We start from the raw sequence: 22186 nt of genomic DNA, 5'->3' as shown, positions 1-22186 counted from the left end.
GGAGGTCTGAGAGTATTAAGATGACACTTCTAAGAAACAGCTAAGGGCATTCAATCAAAATTGTCAGGGAATATTGAGGAAGATGTTGAACTAAAACAAAAGACGCTATATGCATCCAGATTGGGAAAATTACATGTCTGCAATATCTCAGGAATGGTAAGGGTATTAAATTGAAAGGTCAGAGAAATGTTGAGGGGGTTGTTGATCTCAATCAAAAGCCATTATGTGCATTTAGGCTATGAAAAGGAGCTTTTTCCACACCACTCGAAGCCGAAATGCATGTCGAAGTCACAATTAAAAGTGGTTAAGGAGTCAAAGACAAAGAAAGATGAGCTATGACTCCCATCTATATTGTTTCTCTTATTCCCTTTTTTTTGTTGATAAGTAACTATTTGTATATTTTGACAATTCCAATAGTTCTTTGGAAATTTGTTATTAATTTTTCATGGCATCTACAGCCCTTTTTGACCTGTTTGGCTAAAAAAAATCTAAACTTTTATTATAATCTGCATAACCTGATTGCCTATATATTGAGCATTGTTATTGCGTAACTAGGAACGTTCGGTTTGTAACTCATTTTGATATGTAAAAACTAACATTTTTAGTTTTCATATCACACTTTACTTTCCACTGAAGGTCCAAGTTAGGATGTTAGGAAGTTAGCAAGTTAGGAAGGTCCAAGAATCTATGGATCGAATGCAACATTCAATCTCTTGATGCTATCAGAAATTATCGTCTCAATAAACCCGATCGATGCTTGGATATTAATTGTTTACTTTTCACAACATCTTTCATATTGTTGATCTTGGGGGGGGGGGCTATTTGTAAAAACTAAAAAGATGTTCACAATTTAATATAAATTATATTCACTTCATAGGGTTAGAAAAAGATTATCTTTTTAATTTAGTATTTAATAAAAACATATCCAGCCCTTAAACATAAAGTATTAATTATTACGAGTATGAATGTTAAGTGTGAATTTGCTTGTCATTTTAAAAAGATGTCGCTACAACCAAATAAAATAAGCAGCTGTTGGTTCAGTTTTTTACATGTTTATTTTGAGTAAAATCTGTCATTTAAAAAGATCTTTAAAAAGATTAAAAAGAATAACACAATATCTACTACCCCCTTAAACTCCCAGCTCTATAGGCTAAAATTTTGCAAACACTTCCCAGAAAAACATTTTATAACCCAAAAATATAGCCAGCTAGGACAAGTCTCACATACCCAAGGCACGCTATGGTCACACAAGTCGGTAAAAAGCCAAGATTTAGAAATGATAAATATTTTTCCTTGATTCTACCTTCAAATTGTACTACAGAAACTTGAATCGGAAATGGCAAGATTTTGGTTTGTAAAGCTTGCATAAACTCTAATTGTGCTCCGAGAGCAACACTTTGGTTTTGTCGTGTTTTTTTTTTTCCTAGCACCCCGATTTCAGCTTATTCCTAGGAAGTGGTAAGGGTTTAACCTCTGCAGTTTTTACCGAAGTGTGGACCTTAAGCTGGATTGATGAGTATAACTTTGTATTTTGGACAGCTTCGTAGGACTCTTGTCCGGGGCCAAAAATCTATTGTTTCTACCTATTTCTGGTTGAGATTTCAGCTGAGTTGATCATTCAATTTTTCGCACTCGGGATTGCAGTAGAGAAATGGTGTAAGATGTACCTGTTAAACTTTAAAAGTTCTCTCATTATTAAAGAAATTAGAGCTTATCCTTTACTCTTTTCTAAGTGATGACGTTAGAAACTTTGCCTAAGACAAAAAAAGTCAACTTTTGAACTAAGACAGATAGATTTTTTTCGACGGCACTCGATAGCTCTTGATGTGTTGATCAAATTATATGTTGTCCATTTTTTGGTAGAAAAATTCCTTCATGAGATATACCAGTTTGAAAGTTTAAAGGGTTTGACAACTTCGGTGGTAAGGTACACACTGAAAACAAAAATAGGCCGATACAAATTGTGAGACATATAGGGGAGTTTTAAGCAACAGTCAGAAGTTGGATCATAATCATCCTCGGCAATGAGGCATTCGCAGCTTTTGCTAGTTGGTGTGCCTATTATTTGTTTCCAGTGTATTTGATGGTAAGATCAGTTTGGTTCCAGTGGTAAGACATGTAGGGGACTTGTAAGTAATAATCGGCTGTTAGGCCAAAATCATCTTAGGCGATGAGGGGCTTGCAATTTTTGCTATTTACAATGAGGAGTTTTCAACTTTTTCCAGTTGGTATACCTAGTATTTATTTTAAGATCCTTACAGATTTACAACTTCAGCGTTTAATCTAAGCGAGGAAACCAAACCAAAGTGTTGCTCTCGCAACACTTCACTCGGCAAAGCCAAACAAAGGTTGCCACAACACCTCACGTTGCCCATACAATGTAGATCTAGTTCGTTTCCTACTATCACCTATGAATGCTATGTCTTTTTAAATTTAGCAGATTGAACTGAAAAATAGAAAACCTTAAAGCTTTCATCTTGTCTAATTTCAAAAGAGTATACCTTAAATTTTACTCTGATTAATCGGTCCATATTTTTTCCTTGAAAATTGAACAATTTTCAATTCAAAAGCTGCAAACTGGCTCTTAGCGATTCTTGATACTCCACCAACAGCTATCTCATCCTAGTCTCCATCCAAACCCAACATTTTACCTTTCCCTGCCACTTCCCGCTGTTTCCGTTGTTTCCTTGGGCAAGAGTGGAATATTAACAAAATAAAAAGAATTTGTTCCATCCAGAATCGAACCAAAGTTCTACTACATATAAAAAGTGGGCTAGACTGTGCTCCCATTTGATGGACTTGCATTTGAAGACAAAGCCAAAATTTAGCACACTTGCAGTGCCAATTATGTATCAAGCTTGTAATGTATACAACATTTTTCAGTTTTTAAGCATAAAGTTTATTATTAACCAATCAGAGAAAAGCTTTGAGGCATAGCTTTTGCGAACTAGAACAGACTGACACTTTAAACAGCCCAATCTGTGAGATGAATTTGCCAAAAAAATCAAGACACAGCCTTAGTGGAAAATAACTGGGAACAGATCAGTTTTGATCCATCTTTTGTGTAAATAACTTCTTTTTATTTCAATCTTTTCAATTCTTTTTATTTCTTTTCCAATCTTTCTTTTACAATCTTTTTATTTACAATTATTTTATTTCAATTCTTTTTATTTCAGCTTCTTTATTACAAGTGTGACATTAAAATGAAGGAAAAACGGATATTACTCGCTTTTGAATTGACTGGCGCGACTATTGCAGGGACTCAGCCATTTAACAGACCGGATGGTTACTTCATTACGGAACTATATAAATAATATAAGTTATATTATTAAAGGAGCCATCAGTCCTCAGCATCGTATTGCACGCTTTGTTCAAATAGATTCCCCAAAATGAGGGGAGGTTTGGGTTTACTCCTCTGAACTCCGACCCTACGTATCAGTCTGATAAACCTTTCATAACAAGTTGAAAATGAGGGCCTAAAAGGCTCTTTTTGAGTTTTAGGCGCTCCTTTCTGTCCCAATATGAAATTGCTGACACATTTGATATAGAAAATACGACAAATAAAGGTAAAACTGTAAAAATTGCCATGTATCGAGGGGTTGGGGCTTTATAACCGACACCTTGTGGATGCGTACGGCTGAAAGAGATGGGGTTGGCAAAACAATAAAAAAAACTGATAGTCTAGGATAGAGAAGAAAGTCCTATCTTTAATAAGTATGGCTCATAAGAAAATAAATACAAGAAGCTTATTAGATATACACCTTATGATCTGATTAGGATGATATTTTGTCCAAAACTTAATTTAATTCAATAATTCGCTTTAATGTTGAATCCCCCATGAAAAGGGGATGAAACTCCTGCATCTAGATTGCAAAGAGCTGATTGAACACAAAAACAAAGGTTTAGAAATAACCCTAGAACAATATCTGATTTACGGATGAACATAAACAAGCATTAAGGATAGCAAATTACATTAGGCTTTGCAGTCTCGTAAGAAGTTGGGAATAAGGACCTAAAATGCTGTTTTCGGGCTTAGGCACTCCCCTCTCTCCCCAAAATAAATTGTTGACAAATTTCATGTAGAAAATATGACAAATATATTTAAAACTGTAAAAATTCCAATATATCGAGGGGCTGGGGTTTAATGACCGACACCTTGTGGATGCGTGTGACTGAAAGAGATGGGACTGACAAAATGATGAATAAACTGATAGTCTAGGATAGAGAAGAAAATCTTATCTATAATAAACAAAGCTCATAAGAAAATAAATATAAGAAGCGTATTAAATATATATACCTTGTGATCTGATCGGGACGATATTTTGCCCAAAACTTAATTTAATTAGATAATCCTCTTTGTAGTTGAATAGCTGAAAAGGGGATGGAACTCCTCTTTTGTAGAATTCATATGTTTGTAATCAGTCACACTGGAACAAACTTGTCTCTTATTTTGTCTCTTGAGTTCTAGCAATCGTATGCTTTAGGGAACAAAGAGAAAATTTGCATCTAGATTGCAAAGAACTGATTGGAACAAAAAAAGGTTTAGAAATAACCCTAGAACAAGATATGATTTAAGGATGAACACAAGCAAGCCTTAAGGATAGCAAACTATATTAGGCTTTGCAGTCTCGTAAGAAGTTGAGAATAAGGCCCTAAAATGCCGTTTTTGAGCTTAGACACTCCCCTCTCTCCCCAAAATAAATTGCCGACATATTTGATTTAGAAAATATGACAAATATATGCAAAACTGTAAAAATCGCAATGTATTGAGGGGCTGGGGTTTAATGACCTACACCTTGCAGATGCGTGTGGCTGAAATAGATGGGACTGACAAAATGATAAATAAACTGATAGTCTAGGATAGAGAAGAAAATCCTATCTTTAATAAACAAAGCTCATAAGAAAATGAACATAAAATCATTGCAGTCTGTGTACCACAAAGCAAAACATTTGGTCATCGGGTTGAGGAGCAATTTTTCTTCCAAGTGTTACCCTGGAGTACTTAAATGTTGACAAAAAGAGAAAAAAACAAGTTCTACTTTCACCAAGAAAGCAAACGGCTACTCTATCATGGTTTTATTCTTGTTACTTTTTTTTATAGATAAAGTCTAGTGGTAGTTTGAAAGTTTGAAGTAGCATACTCCTTTTCTGATAAACTACTGTTCAGAACAAAGGTAATGATAAAAGAAGATTTTATTTTCTTGCTGTGAGACATTAGTAGTATGCGGGTTTAGATTAGAAGGGTCCCTCCGAAGGAGAATTTTCACCAAAATTCCACTTGTCGTTCACCTCCATATAATTGACTGAGAACGTACTTTGTGCATGAATTTGGCGTACAACTTTTTGTACATGAATACAACTATTATGTTAACTATATTTTCATAATATAAATATGTTATATATAAATATGTTATATATATATAAATATGTTATATATAAATATGTTTTATGAACATAAAAATATGTTAACTATATTTTTAGTACAAAGAGTGAATCTGTCAACTATATACCAACAAAGGTAACGATAAAAGAAGATTTTTCTTGCTCTGGGACATCACAAGTATGTGGGTTTAGATTACAGGGGTCCCTCTGAAGGAGTCTATTTCACCTAAATTCCACGAGTCATTCACCTTCACACAATTGGCTTAAATTTTTCTCGAAAGGTTATGTTGTAGCTAGTTTTCTTCCAGGGTCAATAGCTCATTGTTTGTTGTTTAATTTTACTTTTGTCGTATGGAGAAAATATCCTCACCTGTAGGGCAATTGACCTACGTGTATTGATTACCTGTTGCTCTCCTTTCTCGAAACAGGTTTCAGTGACAAAGCAATAACCAGTTAAATTTCATATCTTTTTCGAAAAGACCTTAAACGTAAATTTTGACTTAAAAATTAATGTCAAAAATATACCGTGCAATTGTACGTGTTTCAGCCTGACAGTTTGCAAAAAAGAAAATGACGTGAGGAAAGGTTGGAAGCATACTTTGGGAGACACTAGTTCAATATGCCGCACTCACATTTTAAGAAAGCCAGGTCATATATTTCGTAGCTTCCTTAGAGAAATGAGAGTAGGAGATACAACGTTTTTATTTTCAGTTTAATGAGATAATAAGGGACGCGATTAAGCCAGTACCCTTAGGACTCCAAGATGCTGTTCTCCGGCTAACTTACATAGATCCTAGAAGACGACCAACGGCACAACACATGGGAGCTATACAATATTTCAGGTAATAATACGGTGTTAAGGCCACATTTGTCTTGTCTTTGTTTCTTCTTTTCTTGTGACTAATTTGTACTAATTCTTACCAGAATTTGGGTTTGTTGCTGATATTTTTTGTCTTCAGTTCAATGGAATAATTAGCGAGGTGATTAAGTCATTACCCTCTGGACTCCAAGATACAGTCCTCCCGTTAACTTTAATAGGTCCTGGAAGAAGACCAACAGAACAACACACATGAGCCCGACGATATTCACGGTTAACAATTCGATTTCAAAACAAAACGTGTCTTATATTTCCTTCTTTCCTTATATTTTTGCCTGATTAGAAAAAGAAAATATTATTGTTTCGAAAACATAATCTGCGCAATGTAAATAAATTATTAACAATTAAGCTAACGGTTTATGAGGCAGTCACCCTCTATATCAGATAAATTCAGAACCTAAATTTATGTATTTCCCTTTTTGTCATTTTTGTAAATACATTCTGTTTTGAAGATTCAACAGTCCTCTTGAAAGGCCTCTTAGGATGAAAACATATACTTTCCATGGTTAGAAAGGACTGGGGAACGAAATCATTTAAACGTGTAGTAAGAACATTTTAATAAAAGCTGAACTGGAAAACGGATAATTTGTTGTAAAAGTAATGAAAAAGGGAGAAAATAGTTTTTGAATGATGGGTACTTGCCATTAAAGTGCCTAAGGTTTGGAGAAATAAGGTGACATCTCTCGGTTGTTTTTTTTGGGGGGGAGAGGGTATTTAAAGGTGGAAGCTGTTATGATATCAAGGGTCAACCCGGATTTTTCTTTCAAAATACTACAGTAGTATGTGCTGCTGACAAAAAAGAGGTTTTAAGCTAACGCTGTTGGAGGAGGCCAAGGCAGGGGCTTTTAAGGAACATCTTCATTATCAATGGGGTACACCCTAATCATAAAGTTGCGTCATGGGGAATTATTTAAAGGTGGAAGCTGTTACGATATCAAGGGTCGATTCAGATTCTCCTTTCAAAATGCTACAGTAGTATATGCTGTTAACAAAAGAAGGGGTTTCAAGCTAACGCTGCTGTAGTAGGCCAAGGTAGGGGCTTTTAAGGAACATCTTCATTATCAAAGGGGTCCACCCTAATCATAAACTTGCGCCATGATCGACCTTTCGTGCCAAATTAAAGAGCAATCCTCCAGCAGGGGGACGTCTAAAAGACATGTTTTGGAACACCGTGTTCAGGTTACTATTTTAGAGGGTAAGAAGGACAAGTTTGCTTTTCTTAGAATATTGGAATTAGATTGAAAGGAAGGTGAGTCTCTACAAGTACAAAGTTGTAGCATATTATGGCAGATGGAAATTATTTCCATAGACCAATAAATTCCGACTTGTCAAGCAAAGGATGATAATCTTCAAAATATATGCGGCTCAAATACACCTACGGAAAGTGTACTTTCTTCAAGCCAGGATGGTACCATGAAGAATCACCCTATCTCGTCCATTATAGTCTTTTTTTGTTTTTATAGTCAAACTGTTTAGAATTGACTATTTAGACCTTGTCATAACTTGTAGACTTACCTCGTTTTGTGCCGGAGACATAGATAATCAGTATTAGTCGTATTTACATTATCAGAAAGGGTAAATTTTGTCTTTTCGATTAACCAAATCAGTATTTTTCTTTTTAAAGTTCAGAAAAGGATAGTCCTTAAAAATGTTCAAGCATACTTGCTTGGAAAACGCAAAAAATCAGTTCAAAGGTATTATCATGAATAATGTGGTAACCTTGGGAATTCTCTATGGTACCGCTCACTTTGATTGACCAACTCGGCGACAAAAGGGAAGTAAATTGTACTATGTCTATGTCAAATTTCACGGTAGGACCATAATTTATCGTAGCTTTCTATGATAGCTAGTTCCTTGGGAAAATTCGCTAATGGACCCTTTGTCTTTGAGACGGTCAATTGACCCTGTGGGTCGCAAGATAATTTTGAAGTATCACTTGGCCTTAAGGAAAGTTTTTTTTTTCTAGAAACTTCATAATTCCGCCTTGGTGAGTTGGTTGGTCACAAACTAATAAATTCAATGACAAAAACATTTTTTTATTTCAGTACACGCTACAGCTAAAGGCTTGTCGCAAAATTGTATGTTCTATTGGGAGCATAAAGCTCAATCCTAATTTAGAGGGTGGTTATAAGGTCATAGTTTAGCTAATACAGGTGATAGTTTCGTGAATTTAGAAGGGGATTATAGGCTAATCCAGGCTGATAGTTTGTCCCACACGAAAAGAAATAGATCTGTCGGTAATGTAAAAGAAATTAAAGGGTCCTTATTCGTGCCAAACGTTTGGGGACATATATAAGATATCTTTGATTTTGTTAGTGAATACAAGTTAAATTATCACGGGAGAACTTTTCAAACTGAGTTGATGAAAAACATCCATGAAAAATAATTTCCATAGTTGAAAGAATAACCTTGGAAATGGCCTGATCCAATACGAAGCGAAAGCCAAGGACCTGAACAATGTTGCAGCGATTACCTAATAAAAACTAAAACTTATATCTTCGCAACTACAACTAAACCTTGTATATGGTTTGTGATTTAAAGCCTTGTTTTCAAGTACTATTTAGAAACTTGTAAATTGTATAATGTTGAGATCTGGACGCTGGAAACAGATTTTCAGACTTAAGTAGCTTGTTTGTATTTCTACACATTGCAGATCCCAGCTAAACTCTTATCAGTAAATTCAGCACGTCATATTACGAGCTCATAGTCATAAAATTCATCTCATAGTCATAAAATTCAACTCGAATTAAAAGGAGACAATAGCTATTTTCTAGCCACTATCATCGCGTAAGTGTCACAGTACTGTTTTTCTTTCAGGACTTTCAGAAGTTTATGAAGTCAGGAGTCTTAGAAAGGCTGTTGATTGGCTGTTGATTTTTTTTTTTTTTTGGGGGGGGGGGGGAATCAATACCTTTGTGCAGTGAAAATACTTTGGACTGTATATATTTTTATTTATTTATAGCTCGCATGTACAAAAAAAAAAAATAAAAATGTGAAGTGGCAACGAGGGAAGAAAAGAAAACACAAGAGAGAAACACGAAATAAAAAAAAAAAAAATCAGGTAAAACAATGGTGCTGCAACAAGCGTGCATAGAGCATTTCTTTTGAACGAACCCTAATTTTAGTCTTGATAGTTGAAGCGCTTGTTGAAAATAGAATGAAACAACCCGCATTTTTTCAACTGAAAGTAAGGAGTAAAATCAAAAATTTAAATGAAGAAAAATAATTTCGTATATGAGGGGGGCTGCTTCTTCCTCGAACCTCACTCCTTACGCTAAAGTCTTAAAGTTCTTTTAAAATACTTTTCATTCAAGCACAACGACCGATGTGTTTGAGCAGTCTTTCTTGAAGAATTTTGTCAAAACGCTAAACTTTCATGTGAAGCGCTAAGGTCGAGGAGGTGGAAGCCCCCCTCCTCCATGTACAGAATGATATCTGTTTGTTATATGCTTTAATGCCGCTTCTTACTTTTAGTTGAAAAAAAACTTCATCCCAGAATATAGCCTACCTCCTCCATAAAAAAATTCCTGCTGGAAAACTTCCTCTCATGGAAAATCCTCCCCTTGAAAATCCCTCCCCCAAGAAAAATATCCCCCCCAAAAAATTTTTTCATATTTTCTAATAACAAATAGTCTGTGTAAGCAATGGGCAAACTGCATAACTTACAACCCTTTCCCCAGGGGATGTGGTGTACAATATAATCCCCAGAGGGTCCTATCAACTATGCTAAACCAGATGGCTAATTCAAAATTTTTCTCTCATGTGTTTGAGGAAAAAGGGGCGTTGGAGGGGAGTTAGTTGCCCACCAATCCTTTTGGTTACGGAAGAGGGACCCTAGAACTTTTAATTTCCGTGTGAACGAGCCCTCTCCTGATTTCCTAGAACCACTGATTCGATACAATCACCCATGAAAAAGACAACAGCAAAAAACCAAACAAACAAATAAACACACATCCGTGTTCATCCTCTGGCAGAAAATACCAAATTCCATATTTTCATGGTTGTAGTAGTAGCTGGAGTTTAGTAAAGAGTAAACCACAGCCCATTGTAACAAAAAGTTGAAAAACACGGTTAAAAAAAAAACTGCACAGTGAAAAAAAGTCATCCGACACTAAATCAGGCATAGTAACTATTGTTTCGGTTAATCTTTAAAGTAAAACTTTATTGCAAAAAAGAATTATGGTGATTTAAAAAAGACCTGGAATACCTTTGAAATGGTGTTAGATCGACATAAAATGTGCACCATCGGAATAAGAATGGTCGAAAACCATCGTTAGGATAATTAGGGCAAGTTCCAAATTGCACTAAAAACGGCACTTTTGGTACCATGTCTCAAGTGGAAAAGCTATGGCTAGTGGCCTATCAGAGCTTTTTAGAGTGACGTTTAATGGCTCCTCTGAAAGCTATTGCTCAAAAAGACTATAATGGACGAGATAGGGTGATTCTTCATGGTACCACCCTGGCTTGAAGAAAGTAGACTTTCCGTAGGTGTATTTGAGCCACATATATTTTGAAGATTATCATCCTTTGCTTGACAAGTCGGAATTTATTGGTCTATGGAAATAATTTCCATCCCTCTTTCTAAAATCGGGCCAATTTTCTCATGCTAATTGCATTTGATTGGTAACATTAAACTTAATGGAGTTTTTATATTTGGCATAAGCATAAAAAGCCAATACTTTTGACGGACCAATTGTTGATTTTTTTACTTTAGCTTTGGTTACTATTCGGCCAACTAAATCCTCACTCACCCCTGGTTCCCACTGCTGCGATTTCGCGCAAAATCCTACGACATGCAACAAAGGACACAAATCGTGCGACAAAGGACGCAAAACCATCCTTTGTGCTGCAATGTCGGATGCGTTGAATAATTTCAACTCATACGACAAATCGCATACATTGTTCTGATTAAAAAAAAAATAATAATAACCAAAAGTCATGGAGCTGATTGAAAAGCCAATTTTGGCTGTTTGGCTGTTCCAGAGTTTGTCGCAGCGACGAAAAATTCTGCGTTTCTTTGTCAACCGCCATCCGATTCTGTCGTACTTCTGTTCCGCCAGAAAAAAATCGTGTCGGGAATTGACGCTGCAGTGGGAGCCAGGGGTTACTCTTCACTACCACTAACTGTTGGAAAACAATCTCATCACCAAAGCTGGAATAATACCATATATATATGGAATAATACCATATATATATATTAGATCAATATGGTAATAATACCATATTGATCTAAGTTTATAGAAAATATCTTTTTTCAACAAACTTTTTATAGAAAAGATGTATCTTTTCTATAAAAAGTTACAAATCTTTTATAGAAAAAAGATTCTAAAAGATTTTGAAATCGTTTTTATTAGATTGTCTTATTTTTATCCTTGGCTTTTTGTTTTCAGTAAAGCGCTAGTCTTCTTTAATCCTACAAATATCTTTTTTTAATACGAAAAGCAGTATCATTTATGTAATAGTACGAGCTTACCAGAAATATACGAAGTTCTAACAGTTTTACTATTATTTTTTATTGAAGACTCTAATTAATGATGTTTATTCACAAATTAATAAAAATCATTATTTTTATTTATAATCTTGCAGTAAACAATATAATTAAGCAGTAATTATTTAAAATTATTTTGAAATGTTAACTCTGAGCAATACCAAGAATGATCAAATATTATTCCGCCTACGAGGTATCAATTCACCTCTATCCCTCTATAATTGATAGCAGGAGAATAGGAAAGTCATACAGGCTTATAGTTATTTCAAACATAACGTTGAAACAAAGGGGTATGATGATGAAGCAAATCTGATTAGTATTTGACAGATTAACATGTAGACATTTCCAAGGCCAAATCGTTGACTAAAAATGCGTTTCCAGTTTCTTGTTTTTTGTTTGTATGCTTTATTTTGTGTGTGTGTGTGTTTTTTGTGTGTAATAGCTAAAGACTTTCCGTAGGTGTATTTGAGCCACATATATTTTGAAGATTATCATCCTTTGCTTGACAAGTCGGAATTTATTGGTCTATGGAAATAATTTCCATCCCTCTTTCTAAAATCGGGCCAATTTTCTCATGCTAATTGCATTTGATTGGTAACATTAAACTTAATGGAGTTTTTATATTTGGCATAAGCATAAAAAGCCAATACTTTTGACGGACCAATTTTTGATTTTTTTACTTTAGCTTTGGTTACTATTCGGCCAACTAAATCCTCACTCACCCCTGGTTCCCACTGCTGCGATTTTGCGCAAAATCCTGCGACATGCAACAAATGACACAAATCGTGCGACAAAGGACGCAAAACCATCCTTTGTGCTGCAATGTCGGATGCGTTGAATAATTTCAACTCATACGACAAATCGCAGACATTGTTCTGATTAAAAAAAATAAATAATAATAACCAAAAGTCATGGAGCTGATTGAAAAGCCAATTTTGGCTGTTTGGCTGTTCCAGAGTTTGTCGCAGCGACGAAAAATTCTGCGTTTCTTTGTCAACCTCCATCCGATTCTGTCGTACTTCTGTTCCGCCAGAAAAAAATCGTGTCGGGAATTGACGCTGCAGTGGGAGCCAGGGGTTACTCTTCACTACCACTAACTGTTGGAAAACAATCTCATCACCAAAGCTGGAATAATACCATATATATATGGAATAATACCATATATATATATTAGATCAATATGGTAATAATACCATATTGATCTAAGTTTATAGAAAATATCTTTTTTCAACAAACTTTTTATAGAAAAGATGTATCTTTTCTATAAAAAGTTACAAATCTTTTATAGAAAAAAGATTCTAAAAGATTTTGAAATCGTTTTTATTAGATTGTCTTATTTTTATCCTTGGCTTTTTGTTTTCAGTAAAGCGCTAGTCTTCTTTAATCCTACAAATATCTTTTTTTAATACGAAAAGCAGTATCATTTATGTAATAGTACGAGCTTACCAGAAATATACGAAGTTCTAACAGTTTTACTATTATTTTTTATTGAAGACTCTAATTAATGATGTTTATTCACAAATTAATAAAAATCATTATTTTTATATATAATCTTGCAGTAAACAATATAATTAAGCAGTAATTATTTAAAATTATTTTGAAATGTTAACTCTGAGCAATACCAAGAATGATCAAATATTATTCCGCCTACGAGGTATCAATTCACCTCTATCCCTCTATAATTGATAGCAGGAGAATAGGAAAGTCATACAGGCTTATAGTTATTTCAAACATAACGTTGAAACAAAGGGGTATGATGTTGAAGCAAATCTGATTAGTATTTGACAGATTAACATGTAGACATTTCCAAGGCCAAATCGTTGACTAAAAATGCGTTTCCAGTTTCTTGTTTTTTGTTTGTATGCTTTATTTTGTGTGTGTGTGTGTTTTTTGTGTGTAATAGCTAAACAAATTGGTCACTACATAATTAGTTTCAACATTTTTTTTTTATTTCTTGAAATAGTGAATCCATAAGGCCAAGGTCAGGCCTCCATGCTGCCTGGGCTTAAAATCGCTTTTGACATTTTTGACCGTAAGAAGTCAAATAAAAGTTAAAAAATGAAAATAAATCAAAATAACAATTGTGAAAATGACTGAGCATTTGTAAACTAAAAAAAAAAAACACTCTTATCAATAAAATGTGCTTTCTTTTTATTTGCAATTATTTTTTTTTACAGTGCCGATCCAGCCGTTGGAGCTCTTCAGTACCTTGATCTTCTACCAATGAAAGACCCAGGTCAAAAAGCACAATTCTTTCGCTCCACACTTTGTGATGTTTTCATTTTAGTTCCAAAGGTAAAGGATATTTGTTCTTATGTCCTTGCTACTCTGCTATAAGTTCATACCTCCCTTAAAATATAGCTGCATTTTTGTGGAAAAATTAGAAGCTACATGTTGGATCGAATTACTCACCATGAAATGGGCAGCACCCTTCAGGAAACTAAACAGCTGTAGGCTAGTCTTTTTCTGATATTGTAGGAAAATATACGGTTTCTGAAAAAAAAAACAGTGATTACAAACTCTAATTCAAATATGAAAAAAATATGCTCTCTTTTTTTTAGATTTTCTTAACGATCCTTGAATTACATAATCTAACGGTCATAATCATTTTGAATTTTTGAAATTTATTTTTATTGGCACAGTTAATAAATAGAAATAATTAATACATTATTAATTAATTAAGAAAATAAACTAAAATGGAAAATAATTCGAAAGTAATAATTAAAACCATACTTACGTTATCGCGACCACAATGAATTTCTTGATCTGAGAAAAACCGGTTTCTCTTTCTGCATTCGGAGGCAAATAGATTAGCTTGAGTGAGATAAGCGACTGTGCAGATAGATTTTAATTAAATTTTCAATATATAGCCTAGATTTGGTTAGGTATATAATATAATATGTTCTCGGCGGCCTGCTTTCCATAATTCTCTGTTGTAGCTTCCATAATTTTGTTACTAAATTATTCTATTTTAATCAGATTTTCATTATATTTCATTATGATTAACCTAAATTCACTTCTTGACTGTGGTCGGAATGACATGTAAGTACCATTAAATATTAAAATAATTGATAACAATAAAATTATTGAAATTAGAAAATAAATTATTAATTAATTAAATAAAGTGAAAATATCTTGGTTAATAAATAAAAATTTTGCTGAAATTTGGCTTGAATATTTTGTGGGAGACCAGGGGTGGTAATAATCAAGATTTTCCCCTGGGCACAAGAAAGACCAGTACCGCCGATGTGTTTCATTCCGTAGAATCAATTTGAAGAAAAAATCCAATCGTTTGTGCTGTTTGTAGCACAAACGCTTGTTTGTGCTAATCCAAGAAAGACCCAAAGATCCTATTTCCTAGAAGATAATATTATCACCTCAATATCGAAAGCTTTGTAAATGTAAATACTAAAATGCGTTTGAATAGTCACCTAAGGTTTGTATAAACACTGTTAAGACGATTAATAAAATAGTTATGTTAATTTTCTGGAAAGTGTACCAATATCTATTACGTTTAAAACACTGAATGTAATAAAAGTATATTTTGTTTGGTAGCTTAAAACCGTCTAAATCAGAAGTTTTCCTTTCTTTCAAAGTATTACGCAATCTTAAAGAACAAGAATATACGATTGAACTTTATATAACTTATCTTTATGATGAAAATTCAGTATTGATTTTGTGACTTAAATTTGTTTCACAGGTCTTTTTCTTGATTAATTAAAAGAAAAAAAAATCCAAAAAGTTATTCAAAAAAGTAAAGAACTACATTTAACTGAACACAGGAAGAAATGAAGTCAAATAATAATTTAGTTAAAAACAAACAGAAATAATTATCAACGAATAAATAAGACGCAAAGCAAATGAAAACTTCAATCAACAAAAAAGTCAAACTAAAAGAAACAGGAAGTACTGAAAACAGGAGTACAGTTTGAAAAGAAAAATTACCAAAGATGGGATCAGGTCTATAGGATCTAATCATCCTAAGAAAGCCCAGGGTCCCAGTTCCACTTAACTGGATGTTTGATGACAGATCCAAGGCTGGTAAATGACTTGACGACTTCGACATTGTGCCCTGATATGTTAAAACCTGGTGAGCTTGCCGTATTACCTGTCGGGTTGACTTTTGTTATTTTTGTCTTCTGCAAGCTAATATGTAGTCCCGCTTTCAAGGCTTCATCTGACAGTGTGCTGAGATATTTTTAAGTTCGGCTTCAGAAGTGAATATCATTGCAATATCATCAGCAAAATCACAATCAGCTAGAACTCTTTCTCCATACTTCAATCCAAAGAGGAGTCGGCTCATGGCTCGATCCATGACATAATCAGTCACCGCATTGAACAGTTCAGGAGCAGCAGCACAGCATTGACGTACACCGATATTTATATTTAACAGAGAGCTTCTATGACCATTAACCAGAATAGAGCTTTTCGTACCAGGGTAGAGCACCTTGAACAGGCGACACTATTTTTCCGGAAGACCTGTCTGATCCTGTATCAGCCAAAGAGACTCACGGTCGACCAAGTCGAAGGCTGCTTTAAAGTCAACAAAGGTGTTTTATGCTCTACGCTGTAACCCACGAGTACCCGACTGCTAGCACTAACAGGACAGACCCCAACTCTTGTCAACTCGCTTCACGAACCCTAAGGTGGTTTGATCAATTGGCCCGCATGCTAATAGAAACATCTGCCAGCTTACTATCTATTTTTAATCCCTCTGTGCTTGGCTGGAAGCACTCCTTCGGAAGGCCCTGTTTCAGATGGAAGGACAGCCATACCAAGTACCTCTCAATGATTGGTACTGACCAACAAGAAGCAATGACGGTTTCACAAGTCAGTTCCGATTTGAGGTGAAGAGTCACATGTCTCTCTATGCTGGACCAACAGCAAGAGGATTGAGTCAGTCAAATTAAGTCATAACAGAAACAGAAGAAAACAAATAAAATCACTGTAATAACCAAGATTACAAAACAAAACTAATGAAGTGAACTGGCTTTCTTATAGATAATAATATACGGTCCTGGAAGTCACAGCAATCTTGGATTTATTACCGTTATAAACAAGAAAATATCTAAAATAGTTTTAGACGGGGTTAAAACCATTCCGAACCCAATCCGACTAAGACCTTGAATACAGACGAATATTGACCATTTCATTTTAAGAACCTTGTAGGGTTATATTTTGTTTTTAATCACTTTTTTTTAATGATTGTATTTTGAACTCATTTATTAAAGATGAATTTTGATTCATTGTTCGAAAAATAAAAAAGGATGTTAAGAATCAATGCAACCAGATTTGTTTCCCATTGAGATTTTCTTGGTTCTGAAACTCTAATAAGGTATCTTCATGGCTTGTAATTTAAAAATATTAACACGAAATAGTATCTGTGCTTAGAATCAATGCAACGACATTTTTTTCAAACATTAATTGTCCTTGCTCAGCCCTCTTTGGTGCCCCATAGTCAAACTTTTAATTCTACTTGATCCTCCAATGGAATATTCTGTGAAAGTTTCAGCTGATTCCCTTAAATTGTTAATTCAAACCCTTAGCCGTACATGAGATATTGAATATGTGATGTGCTATTATGAAAATCCGGATGCACATACCGTGTCAGGATTTAGTTTAACACCACCACCCCCCCCCCCTCTCAAAGTTCTATATAATATTAAACTTAGTGCTCTCAGTTGTCCTGAAATATCGCTTTATGGAAAACTGGATGCACATACTGTGTCAATTTTTAGTTCAAAGCCCCCTAAATATTCCCTGAAAATTTCAACTTAATACCCTTTGTCATTCCTGAGATATTGCAGAAAACGTTCTTTTGACAACCAGACTGCACAGCGGGCTGGGACAAAATAATGCAGCCTTACCCATTAGTAAAATACTAATAGAAAACATAATGAAGAAGAAATAGCAAATTATGATACCGTCTTTAAGGAATGTGTCTTTTTTGTAGAAGTTTTTGTCAGATTTTTCATTTCGAAAGTTTTTACGGTCTAACATCTACAAACAATCGATAGCAAGTAAATTACCTTTGTTGCTCCCTCAACACACGCCGGTCAAGCCGTCTTAAGGCTGACACAGCACTTCCTGTTATACTAGTAATACAAATCTATTTATAGGCTTCATTAGCCTATAGGCTAATGGTAGTAATGGTAGTAATAGGCTAGGGTAGTAATGCATGGCTGGAAGCTACTAGCTAATATTGCGGAAAAATTCTGAATGTTAAATGGAAGACTTTGTTTTTATGCTTATCTCCAAAGAGGAGGGTATCAACCGTGCATGCAAGATGAAAATTAGCCCTAGAACTCCACCCCCTTCACAAAGTAGGAAACTAAGGCCTAAAAAATCACTCTCAGGGTGTTTCAGAAACATTTCCTTTCTTAATTTAGCCATCCTCTAAATTAATTTCTCTTGTCTATTATGAGCCATACAAGAAGTCACTTTTTTCAACCATTCTCGGCCATAGAACGATAACTCTATAACAAGTAGGGTCAAAATGTCATCAGAATAAAATAAAATGTCATAATGATATGTCATAATGTCAAAATGAATAAAATGTCATCAGTCCTGAATACAAATTTGGTTTGAGCATCAAATTGACATGAAATGTACCAAATTCCAAAGGTACACTTCCACACTGGGGTATTTTTCGTTTTCCACATAATTGCACAATTTTTAATTTACTTACCGTAATTGGCTAAGTGCTCTTTTCTTTTATTGAAATAAAAAAAAGTTCTACCATGAAAAACAAAGTAGCCTACAAGTCTACAATTCAAAATTGGACTATCTAAGGTGTCAAACCTAGAACGAGCAGTAAGGGTGGCTGTAGATGCTTGGAGTTTTTAAGAATGTGCAACAAATCAACTGCTCAATGAACTAGCATTTAAAATGGGAGTTACTATACTTATGTACTAATATTAAGCCGTAGATTGCAGATCTCTGCCATACTTGATGATCGTCTGTTCTTTGTCCGAGATTGGGGAGGTGGCGTTAGTCTTTTTAAAGAGTCTGGGTGTGTGTCTTCTCGAAGTAGCCAGCGGCGCAGATCTAGGTGACAATACCAAATATTTGAAACAGATTCAATACTTAAGGGGGAACCAGTCGATCTTTTATGGAGGCAGATATACATGAAGCCTCAGTCAACACCTTTTTTTGTCCATATTTATCCCATTTTTATAAGATTATTATCTTATGAACTTGGGGAAACATTTACCCCCAATGCATCCTTCATTTTCAGCAAAACATTAGGACAAAGTGAGGAAAATCGTATTCATATGCTCATCGGCACAAAGAAGGAGGAGATGGAAAGCGTCCGCAAAGATCAGCTTTATTTGATAATTCCCTCCATCTGGAATATAAACATGAATATTATTTGCTTGAATTTAATACATTACTCCAATTAAAAAAAATAAATAAAACAAGAGGTATACCTTTTCCAGGGAGGATTGTCATTCTTGAATCAACTTTATACAAAGGTTAAAGTTTAGCGTCAATAATAGGTGCCGAAAATAACAAAAGCCCCCCCCCCCTGTTTGCATAATCCTAAATATGACATTAAAAGCGGACGGACATTAAATAAATAAAAAATCTTTTAAAATGAAAGCAGAGAATTACGTTAAAACATGAAATAAATGAAAGTTATCCTATCGACAAGGAAGCAGCCATCTTCTAGGCTTTCAAAACTTAACGTTATTTTGTGCTATTTTGTGCTATTTTGTGCTATTTTGAGTTTGTAGCTGTAACGTCCTAAAACCTTAGCATAAAGAGAGGCAAACTTGTGTGGGCAAAATCTTCCCTCATGTATAGAATTATTTCTGCTCTTTACAAGTTTTGACGTCACTCTTCACCGTCATTAATTTCCTATTCTAGAGCCATCAGATAACGCTTTTTAGAGCCAGCAGATGGTCAAGTAGGCAGTACAATGTATTCCTTCACAGAAAAATCATTGTATAGTAAAATTTATTTACAATTACATTAATTCAAATGATTATAATTTGTCGTCGGATGGCATACGTTGAATTTTTCTCTCCTGTGAACTAGCCTTTAAAATTAGTTGTAACACCACTGCTCGGCTTAGAAAAGAAAACAGAAGTTTCTGTACAAACACTGGATATCTTATTGATTTATTTTCCCTTTTCCAGTCGGTTGAATTCCAGGTGAAAAGAACAATTTGTCAAAGAAGAAGCACAGGACTTCTCTTTTTCAATTAAATAAAAAAAACAAGTGCTAAGAGCTCATATGGCACTTGTGACGAGGCGAGAAGAGCTAAGAGCCAAGAGATCATATGGTATGAGCTCTAACAAAATTCTATGAATCAATAGATAGATTTAAAAAGGAAAATAAGAGGCTTAATGCCGGTCAGGATTTAAAATAAGACCTCTGAGTCACGATGTCCTTCTAAATATCAATATTCATTAAGATCCGGTCATCCACTCGTAAGTTATAAATACCTAATTTTTTCCAATTTTTCCTCTCCCTTTAGCCCCCCAGATGGTCGAATCTGGGAAAACGATTTTGTCAAGTCAAATTTTGCAGCTCCCTGACACGCCTAACAATTTTCATCGTCCTAGCCCGTCCAGAAGCACCAAACTCGCCAAATCACTGAACCCCTCCCCCCAACTCCTCCAGAGAGAGTGAATCCAATACGATTTTGTCAATCACTTATCAAGGACATTTGTTTATTCTATCCACCAAGCTTCATCCCGATTCCTCAACTCCAAGTGTTTTTCCAAGATTTCCTCCTCCAACTCCCCCCAATGTCAAAAGATCTGGTCGGGATTTGAAATAAGAGCTCTGAGACATGAATTCCTCCTAAAAATCAAATTTCATTAAGATCCGATCATCTATTCGTAAGATAAAAATACCCCAGTTTTCACGTTTTCCAAGAAATCCGGTTTCCCCCTCCAACTCCCCCCAATGTTACAGGATCTGGTCGGAATTTGAAATTGGAAATTTAAAGCACAATATCCTTCTAAATATCAAATTTCATTAAGATCTGGTCACCCTTTCGTAAGTTACAAATACCTCAATTTTCAAAATTACCCCCCCCCCCCCCCCTAATTCCACCAAAGAGAGCAGATCCGGTCCGGTTATGTCAGTCACGTATCTTAGATGGGTTTCTATTCTTCCCATCCCGTTTCATCCTGATCTCAGCGTTTTAAGTATTTTCTAAGATTTCCGGTCCCCCAACTGCCCCCCAATTACGCTTGATCCGGTTGAGATTTAAAATAAGAGATCTGAGTTTCGAGGTCCTTCTAAATATGAAGTTTCATGAAGATCCGATCACTCCTTCATAAGTTAAAAATACGTAATTTTTTCTTATTTTTCAGAATTAACCCCCACCCCCAATAGAGCGGATCCGTTCCAATTATGTAAATCACGTATGTAAGACTTCTGCTTATTTTTCCCACCAAGTTTCATCCCGATCCCTCCAATCTAAGCGTTTTCCATGATTTTAGGTTCCCCCACCCCAAACTTCCCCCAATGTCACCAGATCCAGTCAGGATTTAAAATAAGAGCTTTGAGACACGATATCCTTCTAAATATTAAATTTCATTGAGATCCGATCACCCGTATCTAGGACTTGTGCTTATTTTTCTCACCATGTTTCATCCCGACCCCTCCACTCTAAGTGTTTTCCAAGTTTTAGGTTTCCCCCTCCCAACTCCCCCCCCAATATCACCAGATCCGGTCGGGATTTAAAATAAGAGCTCTGAGACACGATATCCTTCTAAATATCAAATTTCATTGAGATCCGATCACCCGTTCGTAAGTTAAAAATACCTCATTTTTTCTAATTTTTCAAAAATACCCCCCCCCCCCATTTACCCCAAAGAGAGCGGATCCGTTGCGTTTATGTCAATCATGTATCTAGGACTTGTGTTTATTCTTGCCACCAAGTTTCATCCCGATCCCTCCACTCTAAGTGTTTTCCAAGTTTCAGGTTCCCCCTCCCAAATCCCCCCCAATGTCACCAGATCCGGTTGGGATTTAAAATAAGAGCTCTAAGACACGATATCCTTCTAAACATCAAATTTCATTGAGATCCGAACACCCGTTCGTAAGTTAAATATACCTCATTTTTCTATTTTTTTTTAATTACCCCCCCCCCCCCCCCAACTACCCCAAAGAGAGCGGATCCGTTCCGATTATGTCAGTCAAATGTATCTGGGACTTGTGCTTATTTTTCCCATCAAGTTTCATCCTGATCCCTCCACTCTAAGTGTTTTCCAAGATTTTAGGTTTCCCCCCTCCAACTCCCCCCAATGTCATCAGATCCGGTCGGGATTTCAAAAAAGAGCTCTGAGACCCAATATCATTATAAACACCAAATTTCATAATGATCCCATCACCCGCTCATAAGTTAAAAATACTTCATTTTTCTATTTTTTCCGAATCAACCAGCCCTTCACCCCCCCCCCAGATAGTCAAATCGGGAA

At 35.3% G+C, this 22186-nt stretch overlaps 1 protein-coding gene across 2 annotated transcripts in view; it reads left to right on the top strand.

Annotated features, from left to right (window-relative positions):
* LOC136036085 (SCY1-like protein 2) overlaps nucleotides 1-22186 on the top strand; it is a 258908-nt gene that overhangs the window by 142310 nt on the left and 94412 nt on the right. For both annotated transcript variants that reach the window (XM_065718074.1, XM_065718075.1), the window contains exons 7-8: nucleotides 6094-6224; nucleotides 13925-14042. In XM_065718074.1, coding sequence (XP_065574146.1) covers nucleotides 6094-6224; nucleotides 13925-14042 — 249 coding nt within the window. The remainder of the gene's footprint in view (nucleotides 1-6093; nucleotides 6225-13924; nucleotides 14043-22186) is intronic.

Source organism: Artemia franciscana, chromosome 15 (genome assembly GCF_032884065.1).
Source record: "Artemia franciscana chromosome 15, ASM3288406v1, whole genome shotgun sequence".
Classification (NCBI taxonomy): Eukaryota; Metazoa; Arthropoda; class Branchiopoda; order Anostraca; family Artemiidae; genus Artemia; species Artemia franciscana.
This window is presented reverse-complemented; position numbering and strand designations above follow the sequence as displayed.